The 19,038-nt window shown below is 58.6% G+C and overlaps 3 protein-coding genes across 5 annotated transcripts; 1 reads left to right on the forward strand and 2 right to left on the reverse strand.

Annotated features, from left to right (window-relative positions):
- Window positions 1–760: 760 nt before the first annotated feature.
- Window positions 761–7,248, forward strand: tob2 (transducer of ERBB2, 2). The gene is made up of 2 exons (XM_088931281.1): window positions 761–965; window positions 3,451–7,248. Exon 2 carries the CDS (start codon window positions 3,644–3,646, stop codon window positions 4,931–4,933), a length of 1,290 nt encoding a protein of 429 aa, XP_088787407.1. The 5' UTR covers window positions 761–965; window positions 3,451–3,643; the 3' UTR covers window positions 4,934–7,248.
- On the reverse strand, window positions 5,221–7,566 carry LOC148821581 (uncharacterized). The gene is made up of 2 exons (XM_088931282.1): window positions 7,446–7,566; window positions 5,221–7,004 (listed from the first exon to the last, which is right to left on the reverse strand). Exon 2 carries the CDS (start codon window positions 6,534–6,536, stop codon window positions 5,586–5,588), a length of 951 nt encoding a protein of 316 aa, XP_088787408.1. The 5' UTR covers window positions 6,537–7,004; window positions 7,446–7,566; the 3' UTR covers window positions 5,221–5,585.
- Window positions 7,567–9,206: 1,640 nt separating this feature from the next.
- Window positions 9,207–18,527, reverse strand: LOC148821582 (thyrotroph embryonic factor-like). 3 transcript variants are annotated; one of them, XM_088929943.1, is made up of 5 exons: window positions 18,226–18,527; window positions 13,138–13,557; window positions 12,288–12,511; window positions 11,572–11,783; window positions 9,207–10,896 (listed from the first exon to the last, which is right to left on the reverse strand). In XM_088929943.1, exons 1-5 carry the CDS (start codon window positions 18,329–18,331, stop codon window positions 10,851–10,853), a joined length of 1,008 nt encoding a protein of 335 aa, XP_088786069.1. In that variant the 5' UTR covers window positions 18,332–18,527; the 3' UTR covers window positions 9,207–10,850. The 3 variants fall into 3 exon arrangements, with proteins under 3 accessions (XP_088786069.1, XP_088786068.1, XP_088786070.1); XM_088929942.1 differs by lacking the exon at window positions 18,226–18,527 and adding an exon at window positions 15,140–15,452; XM_088929944.1 differs by lacking the exon at window positions 9,207–10,896 and having other exon boundaries at window positions 11,568–11,783.
- Between the last annotated feature and the right edge of the window lie 511 nt (window positions 18,528–19,038).

Here is a 19,038-nt window from a genome sequence, read left to right on the forward strand (position 1 = left end):
GCTGGGGGAGAGTCTGCTACTAACTACTGAACAGGCCAGGCTGGCCGATCGGCCCCTTGTGGCGTCCTGTTAGGGTTCCCCTGTTCTGACTAACAGCACAGCCATTAGCACAGGTGAGTAAGCACAGTGGGACCCAGGCGCTCCAATAGCAGTTCCAGGCAGGGTCTCTTAAAGACAGCCATTGGACTGAATCATTGACTCCTACTGCTCCCTGCTCCTTCAGCTGCTTCCTTCTGCTAATACTCTCACTGGGAGCTCCATTTTCTCACCTTCTAACTAATATGGGGTTCTGGGGGGGCCAGAGCCTATCCCAGCAAGCAACGGGCACAATACGGGGTACACCCTGGATGGGACCCCAGTCTCCCACAGGACAGACTGACAGACCCACACACTCGCACCAGGGACAGTTTTACTGAAGCCAGTTAACCCACCAGCATGTGAACTCATGCGAACAATGGGAGAACATGCAAACTCCACACAGACAGCACCCCAGGAACTGAACCCCGGGCCCCAGCTCTGCTCACCACTACAAATGTCACTAAGATTAGCCTGGAGATCTATATTGCTCAGTGCGAGGGGAACCCTGCCTCCTCCCCCCCCCCCAGCGGATGAACACACCCTCCTACGACCTCCACCGCCAAGGGTTAAAAACACTGAGAGGGGTGACCGGGAAGGAGTCCCGGCTGAGGCCGCGTCGCAGAGGGAGGAGGAGGGGCGGGCAGCTTGTATAAATGCGCCGGGCTGCCGACCAGCAAAGTTTCCTCTCGCTGTCGGAAGCGTCTGTCCCCGGCGGAGCGGAGACGCGCTTGCAAACCTAGATGTCAGTAATGCTCTTGTAAATACGCCCGGTAAGCAATGAGTTCCAAAGCAGACCACTCCTAAGTAGCTATGTCTACACAGCCCGAGGGACTTTAATCCGCCAGCACCTGCGTGTCTCAGACGACACGCTCTCTGCACTGACCCAAGTAAGTACTGGATGGATCCACGTCTCCGCATATAAATATGTATGACATTTGCATACGTTTTTATAGATCAGCGACGTGCTGCCCCGACTCCTGGCTCGGCGAGGTGTTTCTGCAGTACAGGCATCGGCAGAGTGGGGGTGATCGCCTTTTATTTTTTTTTCTGTCCGTCCCCCATTTTAGTTAAAAAGAGGGGGACATCACCCGGGTTGTTGCTTTCAAAGTGTTCTTGTGAGAGCTCGGTTTAAAATGGATGACGGATCGCGGGAGAGGGAGCAGGGCAGAGAGCAGTAAATGCGAGCTGTCTGTTGTTTTTTTTCTCCGCCTCAATTGGGGGAGCTGAAGAAAAGGCCCTGAGTGTTTTTGTTCTTGCTGTCATATCTAAATATATATATATATTTTTGTTGTTGTCTCCGGGCTGCGGGGCTTGGCGTGAATGACCGCTGCCCAGGCGATATGTGGGGAAACCATCTCTAAATCCTGCTGTATTACATAAGGATACTGGGGGGCTGTGTGTGCAGTGAGTGGGATGCCCACTGGGCCAGCGGCAGACGGAGTGGGTAACCTCCTGTGCTTCTGCCTCTCCACTATCCAAGCTGTGGTGTGGGGGCTGTGGTCTCCGAGCCGGGGTGCTTGCACCTGTCACCCCGGGACAGAGGGGAGGGGTGGAGATCCCGCGGCGATGCCTGGGGTGTGTTGCTTTCTAAACCCCCTTCCCCCAAGCTCAGGCGAGGTTTTTTGGGGAGGGGGTTCCCCAAGCCTTTGACCGGAAAGAAAATCGTCGGCTTTGGTCGGCTTTGACTGCTCTCTAATCGGGGACCGTATCCCACAAAGACCGGGGCCCGAAGAAGACTCCATCTTCGACCGCGATACAGACCAGCGACCCGGCTCGACTGCCCTCTCCCCGGGGTACCTGGGCAGGTCGGACACGACAGCTGGTATAGCTGTGCCCTCTGAGCCCCAGCGCGTCTCTCCCGCCTGGTACAGGTGCCCTCCTGCGGGCATACTGGCATGCTGCGTGCTGGAAACATCAATGGCCGAGCAACGGTGTTTGAGGACGAGTGACGTTTTCTTGTTTTTAAAAGAAACCTTGCGAGCCATGCGCGTTTCTCTTCAAAGAGCGTTAACTGCACAAAAGAGGGTGTTTCCGAAATCTGAACCCGGGCTTTTCTTATCCTAAAACTCGGTTTCGTGGATCGAGCGTCCTTCCCCCCTCGTTTTAAACGCACAGCAATACTGTGGTACGGTAGTGTCATCGGTTAAGACGCATCATAATCGTACGCGTATCGATTATGGGGGCAGATCGATACGCCCGGCCCTGTGGGTGCTGACGTGGACGTGTGAACACTCCGGGTCCTGCCCTGTCCTGCAGTCTCGGGTGCCGCTATTCTCGTGTTTGACGTCAAGGTTATCGTGATTTCTGCCGTTCTTGTGACGGGAACGTACTTGTACGTGTTTGAGGGCTCATGAGCTCCGTCATTAGCACTGGGTCTGGGGTGAAACACGGCCTGAACTGACACCGATGAGTTCATATTCCCCGACATCAAATGGGATCGAGCGCACGAAAAACAAGATAGGCGATAAACCAGTATTACAGCTACGTGCGATTTTCCTGCAGAGCTTCTGGCTGCACTTTCCAACAATGTCACCTTAGAATGACACGTTTTTCCTAAACTGCCGAAAAGGAAATCTTGTCTGTAGCAGCGAGACCCGGCTCGAGTCCAGAGCAGCGGGAGACACGAAACCTTTCCTCCACGACGCTCGTGTTAGGGAATAAAACATTGCAGGATCCGCATAAATATAAATTACCGCACCATTCCAGTGAGCAGGATGTTAGTATTTGTAGTTGTTTATACTGGGAGATGGATTCCGCACTGATGTACGCGTGGTGATGACGCAGGCGGAAGTATCTTGGGGGCGGGGAGGGGGATTCTGGGAAATGTAGTTTCCCACGTCAGGCCGGCGGGGAGCACCCGATACAAAACAATACGCCATCCATTTTATTACCGAGCGCGTTTTTACCCTGTCGCAATGTAAAGACGCGTATCGTGCGTGACGCAGCTAAAACAAGTGTTTTTGAATCCGTTAGACGTATTGATGATTTAGCACGAGGGGAGAGGTTTGTTCTGCACAATCCTCCTCTGTGCAGCCGTATCCCAGCCTTCTCGCCTCCTGCCTGTTGCTGCGGTGTCGACCCCCGCTCTCACTCCTGTGCCTCGATTCTTCCATCTTTACTGTACCGGGGTGCCGCCACCCCCCCCCCCTTCTTTTCCCGGTGTGTTTTCTCATTTCCAGACGCAAAAAATTGTTTTGTGCAAAACCTGCAGTCCCCCTTAAGCCCCCCTCTCGCCCACTGTCTTGCTCGGGGGGTCAATCTCCGAAAGCGAGAGTGTCCGTGTGGAGTGTCCCCCCCCCCCCCCCCCCGGGGGGTCGTTCTGTTCGTCAGGGAGGCCTCCCTGAGCTGAGCTTGGTTCTGCTCGCCCCCCAGGTCTGTCGGAGGAAGAGGAGGAGGAGGGGGAGAGGAAGAGCCAGCTGCAGCGTTGGCTGTTCTGACCGATCGATGCCCGGCCCCCGGCGCGGTGGCCACACCTCTCTCTCCGGACGCGGACGTCTCCCCTGGATCCCCGCTGAAGCCGCCGCCTGACCCCCGGGGCCCCCCCGGCCCCCAGCTGGGCGCTGCCATGCACCTGGAGGTGAAGGTGGCCCTGAACTTCATCATGTCCTACCTCTACAACCGGCTGCCCCGCCGCCGCGCCCACCTGTTCGGGGAGGAGCTGGAGCGGCTGCTGGTGGCCCGCTTCCAGGGCCACTGGTACCCCGAGGCGCCGCTGCGGGGGTCCGCCTTCCGCTGCCTGCACCTGGGCGCGCCCCCCGACCCGCTGGTGGAGCTGGCGGCCCGCCGCAGCGGCCTGGACACCGAGGAGGTCCGGGCCAACGTCCCGCCGGGCCTCAGCGTCTGGATCGACCCCTACGAGGTGTCCTACCAGATCGGGGAGAAGGGGGCCGTCAAGGTGCTGTACCTGGAGGACCCCCGCGCCCCCCCGGGCGGGGCGGGAGAGCCGGGGCAGCACGAGGCGGCCGGCGGGGGTGCGGAGCTGGACGAGAGGGAGGGCCGGAGCACGGGGTTCAACCCCGAGGCTCAGGTCTTCGTCCCTGTGGGGGGGCTCTCCAGCTCCCCGCCTTCGCCCCTCTCCTGCCCCGGCCTCGGGTTCGGCTTCCCTTCTCCCGGCCTCTGCCCCGCCCCTGCGGCCGCCCCGCACTCCTCCTCCTCCTCCTCCTCCTGCAGCTCCTCCAGCTCCACGCCCCCTTCGTCTGCGTCCTCCCCGCCTCTGGGCGCGGCCCACCCCTACCCGGCCCTGCCCCCCCAGGCTGCCCCGCCTCTGCCGCCCCCGGCCCTCCCTCTCGCCCGCCCGGCCCCCCAGCCCCTCACCTTCACCACTGCCAGTTTCGCCGCCACCAAGTTCGGCTCCACCAAGATGAAGAGGAGCGGCCTGGCGGGGACGGGGGGAGGAGGAGGAGGAGGAGGAAGCGGGGGGGGAGGGGCGATCCCGCAGAGGATGGCGCGCTCGCCGACGAACGTCGCCCACTCCCTCCTGGGCAAGCAGAAGCCGCTGTCCCTCTCGCTGCACTCCCTGGGAGGCCTGGGCAGCAGCAGCAGCAGCCAGCTGTCTCCCAACGCTAAGGAGTTCGTCTACCCAGGATCCCCTGGGCCGCTGTATTTCGACACCGACGCGCCGTCATCCCATGCCAGCCCCTTCCAGCCCCCTCCCCCTCCCCCTCACACTCACCCCCACCCCTCGTTTGACCCCTTCTCCAGCCCCCCCCCAGGCTCCGGGGTGGGGCTCGTTGGCGGCGGCGGTGGGATCTCCAGTAGCCTCTACATGGATAAGCCTGCCTACGTGGACAGCCTGGGAGGCTACAACCTCCAGTACCCCAGCCAAGCGTTTCAGCCCGTCGTCTTGGCCAACTGATGGACCTTCTCTGGCCGCGGGTGGGGTGACAGACGTGAGAAACAGTTCTATTTTTTTGGGGGGCGGGGGTAACTTCTTACTGGAATTACTGCTTGGAGGAGTGTTATCACTAACATTACCGTTATTGCACACGTCGTAGTTTATATACGTTCTGAGTTCGTTAAATGAGGTTTGGGGGTACCCAGAAGCCTGTTGCACAGTAGTGTTCCCTTCCCCCCCCCCCCCGGTCCATCCTGCATTTAAAAATGAACGGATGACGCTTGAGAGTCACAGCGGCGGTATCCAGTGGGCTCTGAATCTGTGTGCTGAAGCAATCCTTTCCCGTCAGGCACGAGCAGTCGCTCCAGAGCGCGCTGGCGAACACCAGGTCAGGAGACGGTCCTCTCCGCTCCAGACTGTGGGCCAGATTTGCTCAGATTTCACTTGGACAGACCAGCAGTCTGAGGCACTTGGTTGCTGGTTCCTGTGGAAGGCTTAGTGGAGACCCTCGCGTGTTCTGTCCCCGCCCCCCCCAGTGCTGGACCAGACTGAGGGCAGCACCCTGATTCTGACACCCCCACTGCTGGGAAGGGTTAGTTGGTTTGTCTGTTTTCCTCCCCCCTCGTTGATGTGCACAAGCCTCTGTTGAGAGGCGTGTGAAACCTTTCACTTCTCAAGGCAGGGCAGCCCGAGATCTCTCCAACTCCCCAGGCGTGTGGACTCGGGCTTCCTGTGTGCGGTCAGGCTGGGCCGAGGCCTGCGGGGAGAGCTGACGGGTCGGGCGGTCAGTCGGCGTTGTGCTTGGCCGAGCGGGCGATAGCCGGGGCAGTAGGGTGTGAAGGAGAGGAGGCTGGAGGCGCTCGAGTCCTGACCAGACTGTGATAAATGGATTAGCGCTCCTCTGTTGTGAAGGACAAATTTGATCCAGGTGGAGGGGGGAGGAGGGGGGGTGGTATTTATTGCAGCCTGTGGTTGCTATGGAGTCCAGTCTGTCCATTCCACCCTGCGTGTCCATACTCTCTGTGCTCTGTTCCTGGACCGTGGAGCCAATGTGGAGGTTTTTAACTGAGCTGTTAACCGTTGATGTGCTTTTTTGTTTGTTTTTTTTTCTCCTTTTTGGTTTGCGGTTTCGCTGTGTGGGAGGTGTAGGGTTACTGCGAGTCCAGTTTGCACCGAAACGGAAAGCTGTTGGTCCTGTTGGCCGAGGCTCCGAGCCCTGGTCCATGTGTCGGGGCTTTACTGCCTGAGGGCTCCCAGTCCGGCCTGCGGCGCTGTGGCTCGGGGGCGGTCTTGGATCGCCAGTGCTGATGGCTGCTGGTCTTGCCCCGGCGGTACAGCGATGTCGAACCCTTGCCTCGGATTTTCCTCCTGCCCCCCGGGTTCGAGGCCTGGCGTTGAACGGGCGCGAGTCGCCGGGGGTGCTCGGGCGCGCGGCCGGACGGGACCGGAGTGGGAGCGAGCTCGGAGGGCGGTGCCCCCGGGTCGCTGGGGTGTTCTGGAAAGCGGGGGCTGGTACCAGCGGGCGCGGGTGAAGGAGGGGCCCGGCTCGTGTCTCCGGGTCCTCGCTGGTGGTGCAGAGGGGCTGCGTTTGAGGTTTCTCTGGGACTGGGGGGCTGAGGGACATGGATTGTGAGTGATTCTCAGTGTAGTGTTGTGGATCTCCGATCCCCCTGGTTTGGGGTCCTCCGTCTCTGGATCTGATGAGGTCTCGGGGTGTCTGCTCACATGGGGGTGTGGGGGGTGAGAGTATATGCAGGCCCAGTTCTGGTTCCAGCTGGGCTCTTGCCCCGGACCCACTGGCCTGCTGAGCAGCTGTAGCTGCTGGTGTTTTGGGGGTACACCTGTCAGTCTTCCTGGGCTGGGACTGCACATGCCCCTGCAACGGGGATTGTGGGGTGCTTTGGCAAGGGGGGAGGATGTGCTTCAGAACAGCTGTGGGAGATCCAGCTGGCCAGGGCGCTGTGCTTTTTTCTGGGGGGGCTGTTCCGAAGTCGCGTGGACACGTTCTTTGCCGACCCGACTTCCGCTTGACGTCATCGCGCTGCCTTTTGTCCTGCGTGTCAACAGCACTTTCCTCATCTCGTGTTCCTTTCTAAAGAAAATGATTTAATAGGTTTGTAAGAGTAAGATATTATATATATATATAAAAAATGTGTATATATTTCCTAACGTACGTTATTATCGAGGAAATGTTTTTTTCATGTTTATTTTTTTCTTACGCGATCAAATTATTTTTTCAATAAAATTTGATTAATATATATCTAAGCAAGCTCAAACAGAAAATCGTGTTAAAAAATGTATGATCCTGTACAGAGTTTCTTCAATAAAAGATGACCTAATCTGTTATGCAAGAGGGTCTTATTTGTATTCTTGTTTTAGCGCTCCGCTGCAATTCACGCACGAGTTTGGGGAAGGAGGGGGGGGTGCGGGTTTTAATTATGGTTTTTCTGTGCGTGGGGCGCGCCACGGCAGGAACACGCTCTCTAGTGGGGAGATGGAGGCGGGTAGGGGCGTGAATGAACCGTCCTTGTACCTGCGTGGCGGGACACGCGTGACCTCCGGCTCGTGCGTCTGCAGGGGGGCGCTCTGCTTGACCCCCCCCCACGGGTCTCCCCGCCAGCCGCCGCAGAGAGGGGTGGGCCAGCGGGCTCCGGCAAGCTGCGGGGACGGTGGGCTCTGTCCAGCTGCCGCAGGTCAAGACCGGCCCCTCTCACGTCCAGGGGCGACGCTATGCAGCTGAACCCCACTTCACGGGCGGGTTCTCGCACGCTGCACGTTCTCACGGCCGCTGTGAGCGTTAAGAGCGAGTCGGGGGAACTTCAGGCTGCCGTGAGGGAAGCGGAAAGCGTCTCTAATTAATTCTAATTAAGGGCCCTACACTGCCCAACCCCTCCAGCTGGCCGGTACCCGTCTCTCTCCCGTCCTGCAAAGCGGGAGGGGACTGGAGCACTGGAGCCGGAGGACGCTGGTGTCCCGGCGGGGTTCGGACTGTCCGGTCTGAGGGCGTGCGGGGGCTCGGGACACTTTCACCCACTCCCCTCTCCCCCCCCGAAACTTAGCGAGGGACACTCGCTCTTCTCTCCCTTCGCCTAACGTCCCGGCTACCGGTTTGAAATTCCTGTTTAGCAGGGTTTTCCGCCATCCGGGACCTCCTGCCTGCAGCCGGGGCGAAGAGCCGAACCGGAAGCTGACGTCACGATTGCCCGTTCGGTCGCTGACGTCACACAGGTTTCAGAGCTCTGTCTCCCCCCCCCCGGCGGCGGGGCAGCAAGGCCCAAATTAGCCCCTTGGGGGGGGGGGGAGGATGTGGTTTCCTGTCTTAGGCTCACGGTCGTTATTGCTGTAGAAAGGGTCTCAAGAGAGAGGAAAGTAAAGAGGGGTGGGCGTGCGCTGTAGCTCCCTCTCGCTCGCCCACAGGGAGGGTTCAGACACGCCCGGTAAACCCGGCTGGCGTGTCTCCGGGAGAGTGCGGGCACTGGGAGGACCTGTGCAACACGCAGGCTCCCCACAGAAGGACTCCCCGCGGGGCAGCAGTGTCAACAAGCACGACCCTCCTCCCCACGGGTCCGATTAAGCCACGAAGGATCCCCATCCGGTCGAGACCAGCGCTGGATATTTACAGCTCGCTGTCCCGGCAGGGCTGGGAGTATCGCCGAGGAGGACAGTCATCCTGCTTCCTCACTTTTCCCCATCCCTTCGCTCTGGGACGCGTTACAGGAGCACAGGGACACGTACCTCCAGACTCGGAGACCGTTTCTTCCCCCAAACTGTCACCTTACTGAGCTCTAGCCCCACCACTAGCTCACGCCGACGGTTTTTAAGCTGTTATTTAACGTGTTGTTGGTGCTGCTACCGTTCCGCGCTCTCTGTCTTTGTACTGGAGCGCACACGCAGGTCACACTTGTGCACATGATCCATCAGCTCACCGAACGAGACCCTCACGCAAGCCAGACTGAAGACCGAGAAGAAAGCGCACGGGCGCCGCCTGGCGGCCCCGGAGCCGCACTGCGTCCCTCTCCTAACGGGGACAGCCTGGCCGTTTCAAGCGGCCGTTTACGCAGGCGCTGTCAATCACATCGGCTCATTTCTTAGAGGGCTCTACAGCGGTTAAATGAGTTTAAAAAAAAAAACCTTTACAGGTGGTTTTTCGGACCGTCAGGAGTCGCTGGCCTGAGCGCAGGGAGAAAGGAAATCAGTGTCAAGACCGCTAGTGAAATACCTGCTCGACGGCCGCTTTAAGGGGACAGACCCCGGTTTCTGCACTTCCAACACAAAAACCCGCACGACAGGGGGAGACGAGCTGCCGAAGCCTTTATTAACCTGTACAGCACAGCGAGCACAGAAAACGCACTTCTCTTCCCCTGCAGGGAGTGTACAGTATACAAAGGAAAGAAAATAGAGATTCATATAAAACTCAAGCCGATAAATCCTTAAAACTCCAAAATAACTCAATAAAAACTTACCTTTCTGTATTACAAAATAAAACGTCACATAAACATCCACAACCATTACAACGGGCAGAGTAATAATGTACAATATTTTTCTGTTTATACAGCTATTGCGAACCGAGACGCTGTACAGGAGCGCTTTAGAAAGTTCAGTTCTGTGCACCTCTTGAGCTCCTGGGGGTCCGTGAGACAGTCCTGGGGCGTTGCAGAGAGAGAGAGCCCGGCCTGGTCAGGGCCTGGAGAGCCCCAGTGCGGTAGGGCTCAGGGGGGTCACCCCTTCGTTTCTTTCTGAACAGGGAAGCCGGCGATGAGCTCCGAGGGGCAATTTCTGGGGATCATCTAGACCAAAGGACCCCCCCCCCCGACCCGGTTCAAATGGCCTATCCCGCGAACGCCCCTCGTGTTCCGGGGCTTTTACAAAACGCAGGATGGCGGGGTGACCCGCCGGACCTGGACCGGGGCTCTCCCGGGCCCGGGCGGCCCAATTCAACCCCCAACTTCACACCGACGAGACACAACAGGACAGGAGGCGGGGGGGGGGGGTTAGCCTTCAAGCCCCCAACATCCAGGTTGACCGTGACCCCACTGTGGGTTCCCTGAGGGGGTTGCCTCTCTTCCACCAGGCCGAAGCCAACCGAGGAACCCGGCCGACGACTTACACGCCTCCCAGCCAGAACCCGGGCTAGGACTGCCATCTCGACAGCAAGCAGAACCCCCCGAAGGGCCTGGTTCTGGGAGAGCCCGAGTCATGCCGTGCGGATCAGCACCACGGCAGTGTCTGGTCCGGTCCCGACAGCCCTTAACGAGCTGGCCACGACTGCAGGCTCCTCATTAAGGGTCTGTGCGCGTCGGAGCGAGGAGCCGACGGGCAGGAGGGGTACGAGGGTGCGAGGGTGCGAGGGTCCCCCCGACTCTGAAACGATGCAGAGAAACTAACGCCGAGCACACGTGAAGATCCCGAGAAAGCACGTCTTCAGGAACACAAGACGACTGCAGCTCTCGGGTAAGGTCCTGCTCTTTTAACCCCACCTTAGGAAAAGCACAACTCAGCAGGACACGAGGGGTCAGGCGTCTCCTGCCTAGGAGGCAGCAGGAGAAATTTCACACACACAGCCACACACTGAGCCTCCTGAGAGAGGAGCCAGCGTGCAGCAGCTCGAGAAGACCTGGATATTTACACACACACACACACACAGCTTCCCTCGGAGACACGGGGGTGATCCCCTGGAGATCTCTGTACACACAGGGGCTCTCTCTCTCTGGGGTGCGAAGACACGGGGCCAGAGGCGGAGAGGGTATTTACAAGTTCCTGCAGCGCCGTCATCACGGCTAAAAACAACAAAATCAGTCTCTCTCTCTCTCTCTCCTTGTTCCCTCCATCTTCCTCCCAGAGTCTGTCCAGGCGCGTGGTTCCCCCCCGCAGTCCGTTCATTTATTCATTTATTTATTTATTTCACCCACTGAAAATAAATCAATAAATCAATAAACCTTTACAGATCCTCCGCGTCCGCGTCTGCGTCCGCGTCCAGCAGGAGGCTTCAACAGAGCAGAGAGACAGGGTCAGAGGGGTCAGAGGGGTGCAGAGCTCGCCCTGTCCGAACCCCGGGCCTCACCGCTGTGTCCGCCCGGCCTGACGAGACCCGCTGGCCCCGGGCAGAGCTCTGCGTCTACGCGCGTCTCTCTCGCTCCCTTGGCGAGTTTGGACACCCTCTCCCTCTGTGTGTGTGGTGTATTAGTCTCTAGCTGTGTCTGTGTGTGTGTGTGTGGAGTGTACGAGTTGTGTGTGTGTGGTGTATTAGTCTCTAGCTGTGTCTGTGTGTGTGTGGTGTATTAGTCTCTAGCTGTATGTGCTGTATGAGTCTCTAGCTGTGTCTGTCTGTGTGTGTGTGGAGTGTACGAGTTGTGTGTGTGTGATTAGTCTCTAGCTGTGTCTGTGTGTGTGTGTGGAGTGTACGAGTTGTGTGTGTGTGGTGTATTAGTCTCTAGCTGTATGTGGTGTATGAGCCTCTAGCTGTGTCTATGTGTGTGTGCGCGTGTGTGGAGTGTACGAGTTGTGTGTGTGAGGTGTCTCAGTTTCTAGTTGCGTCTGCGTGTGCACGAGTTGTGTGTGTGGGGTTTATCAGTCTCGAGCTGCGTGTGTGTGTGTCAGTCTCTAGCCGCGCGCGTGCGCTGCTCCAGTCCCTCCCCCGCGGCGGTGTGCCGGGTCCTTACAGGGGGCCGTACTTGGCCTGGTACCGGGCCACGACGCTCCTGCAGCGGCTGCAGTCCTTGCGCAGCTCGGCCACCTCCGCCCGCAGCGCCGCGTTCTCCTTCTCCAGGAAGGCGGCGCGCACCGTGATCTGGTTCTCCTTCAGGCGCCGCGCGTCGCGGGAGCGCTTGGCCGCCACGTTGTTCTTCCGGCGCCGCGACCAGTACTTCTCGTCCTGGGGGAGAGGGAGGGAGGGGACTGAGTCTCTTCAGTCTACAGCCAAGGACACTGGGAGCCGCAGGGCCACACTCTCACACCTGGAACGTCACAGGGGCCTCTGCTACACACCCATTAAATCCGTCTTTTCCCCCCCATCCCACCCGTTCCTCAATCCCGGGATCCAGCCGTTCCCCCTGAGGGAGGCCACGTGGCTGGGCAGCTCGTCCCCCACTCCCACCACCCTCTGTGCAAAGACACACCTCCTGCCCTGGTTTGATCCAGCTTTTTAGAAGAAGCCAGGGTGTTCAGCTTCGACAGCACAGCTTGTTGCATGCTCCCACCACCCTGTGTGTAAAGAACCACCTGCTGTTCTCGACTTGAAGAGCACTTCCATGCGATTCCTAGCGACCCGCCCCGCCACCCCGAGTCCAGGGCCCACTGCCCGTCCCGTCAGGACCCGCGGGGGGTACTCCGCGGGCGTGAGGGCTCGGCCCGACCCAACCCGGCCCGGCCGCCTCACCTTCTGCTCCTCGGGGACGAACACCTTCCTGGCCTTCTTGATCATGGGCTGGGGCTTCAGCTCCTCCTCGGAGAAGCGGTGCTTGCGCGGGTTGAACAGCTCCCCGCCCGGCACGCTGGACAGCACCAGGTCCGTGGGGTCGGGCTGGAAGTTCACCTCCACCTCGATGCTGTCGGGGTCGATGGGGCTGGGCGTCTCGCGCTCCGCCGGGTCGAGGGGCGCCGCTGCTCGGAGGAGGGGGTGGGGGGAGACAGGGACAGAATGAAAAACAGGAAAAAAAAGCAGCAGTTTGGGGCTGGGGAGGGAGGGGGAGGTGGGCAGCATTGTCGCCTCGCAGTTCCTGGGGCTCTGGGTGTAATTCCAGACCTGGGGTGCTGGTCTGTGTGGAGTTTGCATGTTCTCCCTGTGTTCTTGTATCTTCCCACAGTCCTCCCCAGACAGGCTGGGACATTAATTGTCCTTTGGGAAAACTGGCCCTGGTGTGTGTGCCTGCGTCTGTCTGCCCGCCCCGTGATGGACTGGCGTCCCGTCCTGGGTGTACCCTGCCTCGTGCCTCTTGCTTGGCTCCAACTCTTGACACTCTATTCCTGCTGGCAAGACCAGCAGGGGCTGGGCGGGACCAGAGTGACGTCCCGACTGACAGACAGCTCAGCGAATTGCGACGCAGGAGCCCTGCAGGAAGTCGCCGGGTGAGTGGGCTTATGGGAAGTGTAGTTTGCACGGACGAGGCCGCGTCGGCGAGCAGCTTTCTAGCGGCTCTCGGGAAGCCACCAGGTGGGGCAACGCGTCTACCACTAGACAAAACGCCCACAGGGGTGGCGACAGCAGGTGACCTCGGACCGCCCCTCACCTGGGTCCTCCTGGGAGTCCGCCGGCGCGGGCGTGCCTGTAGTGACCAGCTCCTCGCAGCTGTGCTCCAGCTCGGCGGCGGGCAGCAGGGTGACCGTGGACACGGCCGGGGCCGGGGCTGGAGAACCCCGAGACCCCACCTTCTTCTTCCCGTCCTCCACCCCCTCCTCCTCCTCCTCCTCCTCGTCCCCCCCGGCCTTGGCCAGCGAGCGCTGCAGCTCCTCCTCCAGCGAGGCAGGGATGCCGTTCTCCAGCAGGAACTCGTCCAGGTCCATGTACTCCAGGTGGAAGGTCTCCCCGTCGTACGGGATCGTCTTGTCCCAGATGGCCGGCATGAGGGACGCCGAGACCCCCCCGGCGGCAGCGCTGACCCCCACTCCGTCACCGTCATCGTCCCCGCAGAGCTTGTCTTTGTCCTTCTCTGAGGGGGACAAGAGGGACACACTGACCAACTGGACACTCCAGTACATTAACACTGCACTGAGAGAGAGAGCGGTTCATACAGACACACTGACTGGACACTCCAGTACATGAACACTGCACTGAGAGAGAGAGGGGTTCATACACACACACTGACTGGACACTCCAGTACATTAACACTGCACTGAGAGAGAGGGGTTCATACACACACACTGACTGGACACTCCAGTACATTAACACTGCACTGAGAGAGAGAGGGGTCATACAGACACACTGACTGGACACTCCAGTACATTCATTAAAGGTCATCAGTTACATAATCAAATTCCAAAAACCTTGCAAAACACATTCCCTTATTGTGTGTCAACTGATTCTAACTAATTTTTTTTAACTGCCAACTCAGGTTAGACCAAAAACCCGAAGACGCCAGGCGTGACTATCCAGAGTTACAGGTTATAGGTTTTGGGACTCTGACAAACGCAGAGCCGAAAAACCTAATTCCTTAACGAGGTGTGCGTGTGCATGCCGTCTTCTGATTTTCTTGGGGGAAAGGGACCACATCCTATATTCCCGTTATTGATCAAGAATGAATTCAATCAAGCCAGGCCAACCAGGAGTGAGACCCGATACAAACGCCACCCTCCCGGGTCTCTGGGCTCTAAAACCCACACTCCGACACGTGTCTCCGCACCCCAGGGGTGACGGGGTCTTCTCCTGCTGCGCCCCAGAGCTCTGGGATATCGGGGAGTCACCCCCCCCCCCACCAAGCGCATTCAAATCCAGACTCACACCCTTCTTGTGAAGAAGGACTTCAGTCGTCAGTGTCTGGATATCCTCCATATTCCCATTTCTAACAGCCCGCTTGCCTGATGCCCAACTTAATCTGTAATGGTCTACCCTTGGAACTGTGTTTTTCTTTTTTTACTTTAAAGGCGCTCTATGAAAGTGTATGGTTTATTTTTCTGGGTCACGACCCGACCGAGTTGAAGCGCACAAGCGGGCTCCGGGGGGGGGGGGGGGGGCGATTTCAGGTCTCGACCCCCCCGCAGACATGCGCGCACACACACGCCGGGAGCGCGCACAGGGCAGTAAACAGGAGCCCCCGCTCCCCTCCAGCCCCGGTATCGCCAATGTGTGCGTTCATGGGCTTTTTTTTTAAATATATATACTAACGCCGCGATTTCAAGAGGGATTCGCACCGGATTTGAACAGTTTATTCGCTGTACCGACCACCTCCCCCCCCAGCCCGGGGGACCGGACTCGTCATGTAATTCGCTTAGGACTCGGCCCGATTACGACCACGATAAAAAAAAACAAAACAAAAACAAAAACAAAACAGAACAAAACGAAATTAACTCAACAGCTACAGGTTGACGAAATAAAACTTCGTCCTTTTTTTCCAGGACAACAGGCAGAAGCGTTTTTATTTTATTATCATCATCATCATCATCACCATCGCGATCGCCCTCGCTCGGGCCCGCCGGCTGCGCGCGAGCGGACTCGGCCGTCTCGGGGTCCCCCCCCCCCGCGCGGGCGGGCGGGCGGGCGGGCGAGCGAGCGAGCGAGCGGCCTCGCGCCCTTACCGCCGCTGCTCCGTTCCAGAAGGTTCGGCGGCGGGCTCTCCATCAGCTTCTTCAGCACCACGGGGATGGAGCCGCCGCCCGGCATCGCCGCTCTCTCAGTCGCCACGGACGCGGGAGAAGGGGCGCCTGGGAGCCGAGTCTGGCTGTGCTTCGGCATCGGCTCGGACGAACCCTCGCCCGCTCAACCGGAGAGGGGAGGGGGGGGGGGGGGGGGGGGGGGGTGGGATACTTCGCCAAAACAACAACACCGCACCAGCCGCTTGACCTCGTTCCCCGGATTGAGGAGGCTGCTTAATATTCATGAGCGAGCCCCGCTCGCAGCGGATTGGCTGCCTGCATAAATATTCATGTGCCGCGGTCATATCCGGGAACGGGGTGGGTGGGCGTGTTCGTGACGTCACTCCCTGGGATCTGATTGGCCGGAGGCGGATTCTCGGTTGTTTTGCACGAAAATGATACCCTGTTTAGGCAAGAGCTCAGACCAGCGCTTGTGGTTTTTTTAAAAAAGAACGAACACATTATACTCCATTTCCTAGTTAATATACCCTTCCCACAGTAATGCACAGGGATTGAGTTTCATTATGAATAACTCTTTACACCTATATAGCTTTGCCGGACACTCCACTCACAGCGCTGTACAGGTAATGGGGATCGTATCGTGTTGAATACGGGACGTTACTGTCTTTCTGCACTGCTCGCGTACTGTTCCTATTGACTGTCGTGGTCACCGGCCTGTAGGCTGAGAGAACAAGCCACCCCGGGCGTACAGCAGCCGTTACAAACGGCACCAATCTTTGCACTCGAACTCGAACTCGTGTCTTACTTGGGGGGGGGGGGGGGGCTCCAGGCGCTCAGGTGGCCGGGCTCGTGCCGCCCGCCCCGCCAATGGCGAGCGCCGGAGCGCCGGAAGGGGAGGGGCGACACGTGCCGGCCGCTGGTATGCCCGGGAGCCCCTCACGTGCGGGCCCGTGACGTTTCCCCCCCCCCGCCACGGCCACGGCGCTTGCGACACTTAACCGCTTAAACCGAGCTGATATACATACATATTTAAATATTTATAATTCCTGTCGCTGCCCCTCCTCGCAGCGGTCACCGCCCACGAAGGCACGTGGTTGTCGGGTACGTGGGCTGTGACGTCTCAGGGGCCGCAGCTAGAAACACTGTCCCACCAGCCCGCGGGCCGCTGCGGTTCACCCAGGCGCCGGGGGGTGGCAGCGGGCCGGGGGACGAGACCCCCCGTGTTCCCTGGGGACCCCCGCTGGGAGGAACTAGGCCGAGACAGGGAAGCGGCGGGCGCCCCCTCCGGGAGCCGGGATCTTCCCAGCTGACCGGCCGCGGCCGAGGAGGAATCTCCACACCAACACCCCTGGGTCAGCGCTCCAGTCAAGACCCGACCCGAGGGCGGAGTCTGGACACCTCCACAGCTCCTGGCCAGCAGGAAGACACTCTGGCGTGGTGGAGGGCTCGCACACGAGAGCAGGGGAGTTTGCAGATGATGGGCGGGCAGCTATTCCTGTAAAGACGCTATTCCTGTTCTCGGTTTTTATATGTCGGTACTGTAGCTGCCAGCTTGTTCCCCGCCCCCGCCACCCTCCGTGTAAAGAAGCACCTCCTGTCCTGACTGGAGGAGCTCCTCCAGCTGCGTTTTGAAAAGAAACCAGGGAACCGGCTTCAACAGCATGGCTGGGCAGTTTGTTCCACACCCCCACCACCCTCTGTGTGCAGGGAAACCTCCTGTCCTGACTGGAGGAGCTCCTCCAGCTGTGTCTGGAGAGAAGCCGGGGTATCCGCTTCAAAAACAGGGCTGGGCAGCTTGTTCCCCACCCCCACCCCTTTCTGTGTACAGCAAAACATCCTGTCCTGACTGGAGGAGCTCATCCAGCTGAGTCCCGAGAGAAGCCAGGGTATCTAATCGGCTTCGACAACAGGGCTGGGCAGCTCGTTCCACACTGACGCTTGCCCATAACTGTGCCTGTGCAGGCATGCTCACAAACACGCCTTCTGCAGACCAGCCCCTGCGGCCGAGCCCCGGAGGGGCTGGAGGTGTGACGCCCAGTTAAATGAGCGCTCTCTAAATGAAAGCACGAGCAGGGTGATCTGTGCGTTTTTTTGTCGGGCTGAAAGGGAGTCTCGGGCGCAGTTATTTGTGAGGTGCAGGTTTGTGAAGTTGTTTTGGACAGAATTACATGCAGTTAAAGGTGCTTTTTTAGATCTAAGGATTTTGATATTTTATTGTACTGTTTAATAGAAAACTTGAGAAAAAGAGCATTTATTTATAGTACATTTATTAGTCATTCTGGGTAAATGTCATCATTTACTTCATGACCTCCGGCGGTTTAATTGTCTATCTGTTGGCGTTTTTTTTCCTCTTGTACCTGTTTCTGCTCCACTGGCTGTATTTGTATGCGTCAATTCTTTATACGTGTAAATAAAAAAAAAGTTTGTTTGTTTTTTAATAAAAAAGGGGGGGGGTCTGTCTGGCCTGGTGCCCCGGTGCGTGCGAGCGGCTGCAGTCAGCTGACCGGGGCGCCGTGAATCAGCAGTCCTGCTTCGCACGCACCGGCGCGCGTGCACGTGTGGGGGGGGGAGGGAGCGCGCCCGCGTGTCCGAGAGCTGCCGGCGTCTCCGCACTCGCTACCGCGAAATGAGCTGCCAACTCCACGGACAGGCGGGAAATGACGCTCTTGCCCTATGTTTCTCCGACAAAATAAATAAAAAAAAACAACATGTCGCTTGTTTTTTTGCCCTTAGAAGACGCGTGCACAGTCAGCGGAGAGCAAGACGCCGGGCGCAGGCTGTCGCAGGAGGCTGGGGGGAGTCGGACCCGGACAGACCTCTCCTCCCTTTCACTTGTCCTTACTTTCAGAGACCAACCGTGTCCCCGCCGGACCGCGCACTCGGTAAACACGGCAGCAAGCGACCCGACCCGACCCGACCCGTCCTCCCCGGAACCGCCGGGGTCTCGGGAAGACCCCTCTCACCCCGTGACCCAGTGAACTCTGACCTCGACATCCAGGCCACAGCGCCCGACAGTGACAGTCCCGCACACCCCCGAGTATCCCGAGCTCAGGAGAAACAGTACTCACCCTCGCCGTCGGCTGCGGGTAGGGAGAAGGGGTATTCCAGCAAGGCTTTCAGAACTTCGGGGATGTCGCTGGAAACTCCCATGGTGATCTCACCGGCGGTCGACATGGCTGAAGACTTTCCCCCAAAAAAAAAGTTTACTTCTATGGAAAAAAAACGAACAAACTATGAGCTCTTTAAGTTTGAAACATCTAAAAACAAAGTCTGCAGAGCACTTCAGAGGCGCTGTGCGACTCTTGGGCAGAAGGACAGCGCACAAGACCGCCTCAACGTCAGTGGGACGGGTGGGTAGGAAAAAAAAAACCACAGTTGAAAAGTTACTTAACTGGACTCGCCCTCCGCCACGCCCCCCTAATTATCAGAATCAGAGGTTTCGGCCAATGGGAGACGCGGGATTTCGTGTTCTCCTGAATATGTAATGTCCCCCTCCCGCGATTGGCGGGCGTGGGCCCCCCTCCCCTTGGCGGGGCTGAGCCAATCGGAGGGCGCGGGGGGCGGAGTCGGATTATCTAACAGCAAACAAACCGCGTGCCCGAGAGCCATGCCGGATGAGTGCGAGTCCCTCCGAGTTGAAGCCCGGCGCTGAGGGTTATGAAAGTCTACAGCGCAGATACACGCACTCTCAGCCTTTCAACCTCATAGGAGTTTGGTGGGGGTGTGGGGGGGGGGCTGGACTTTTTATCTTCAGAATCTGCGCGAAGAAAACAGCGTCACACAGGACATCTGGATAAAACCATCTCATAAAAGGCTGGCTTGTTAGTCTGCTGGGGCTGTCTTCGAGCTCTCCTTCCGTGACTGAGATATTGCTATTGAGG

The sequence above is a fragment of the Atractosteus spatula genome, chromosome 13, assembly GCF_055471065.1.
Source record: "Atractosteus spatula isolate fAtrSpa1 chromosome 13, fAtrSpa1.hap1, whole genome shotgun sequence".
NCBI lineage: Eukaryota > Metazoa > Chordata > Actinopteri > Semionotiformes > Lepisosteidae > Atractosteus > Atractosteus spatula.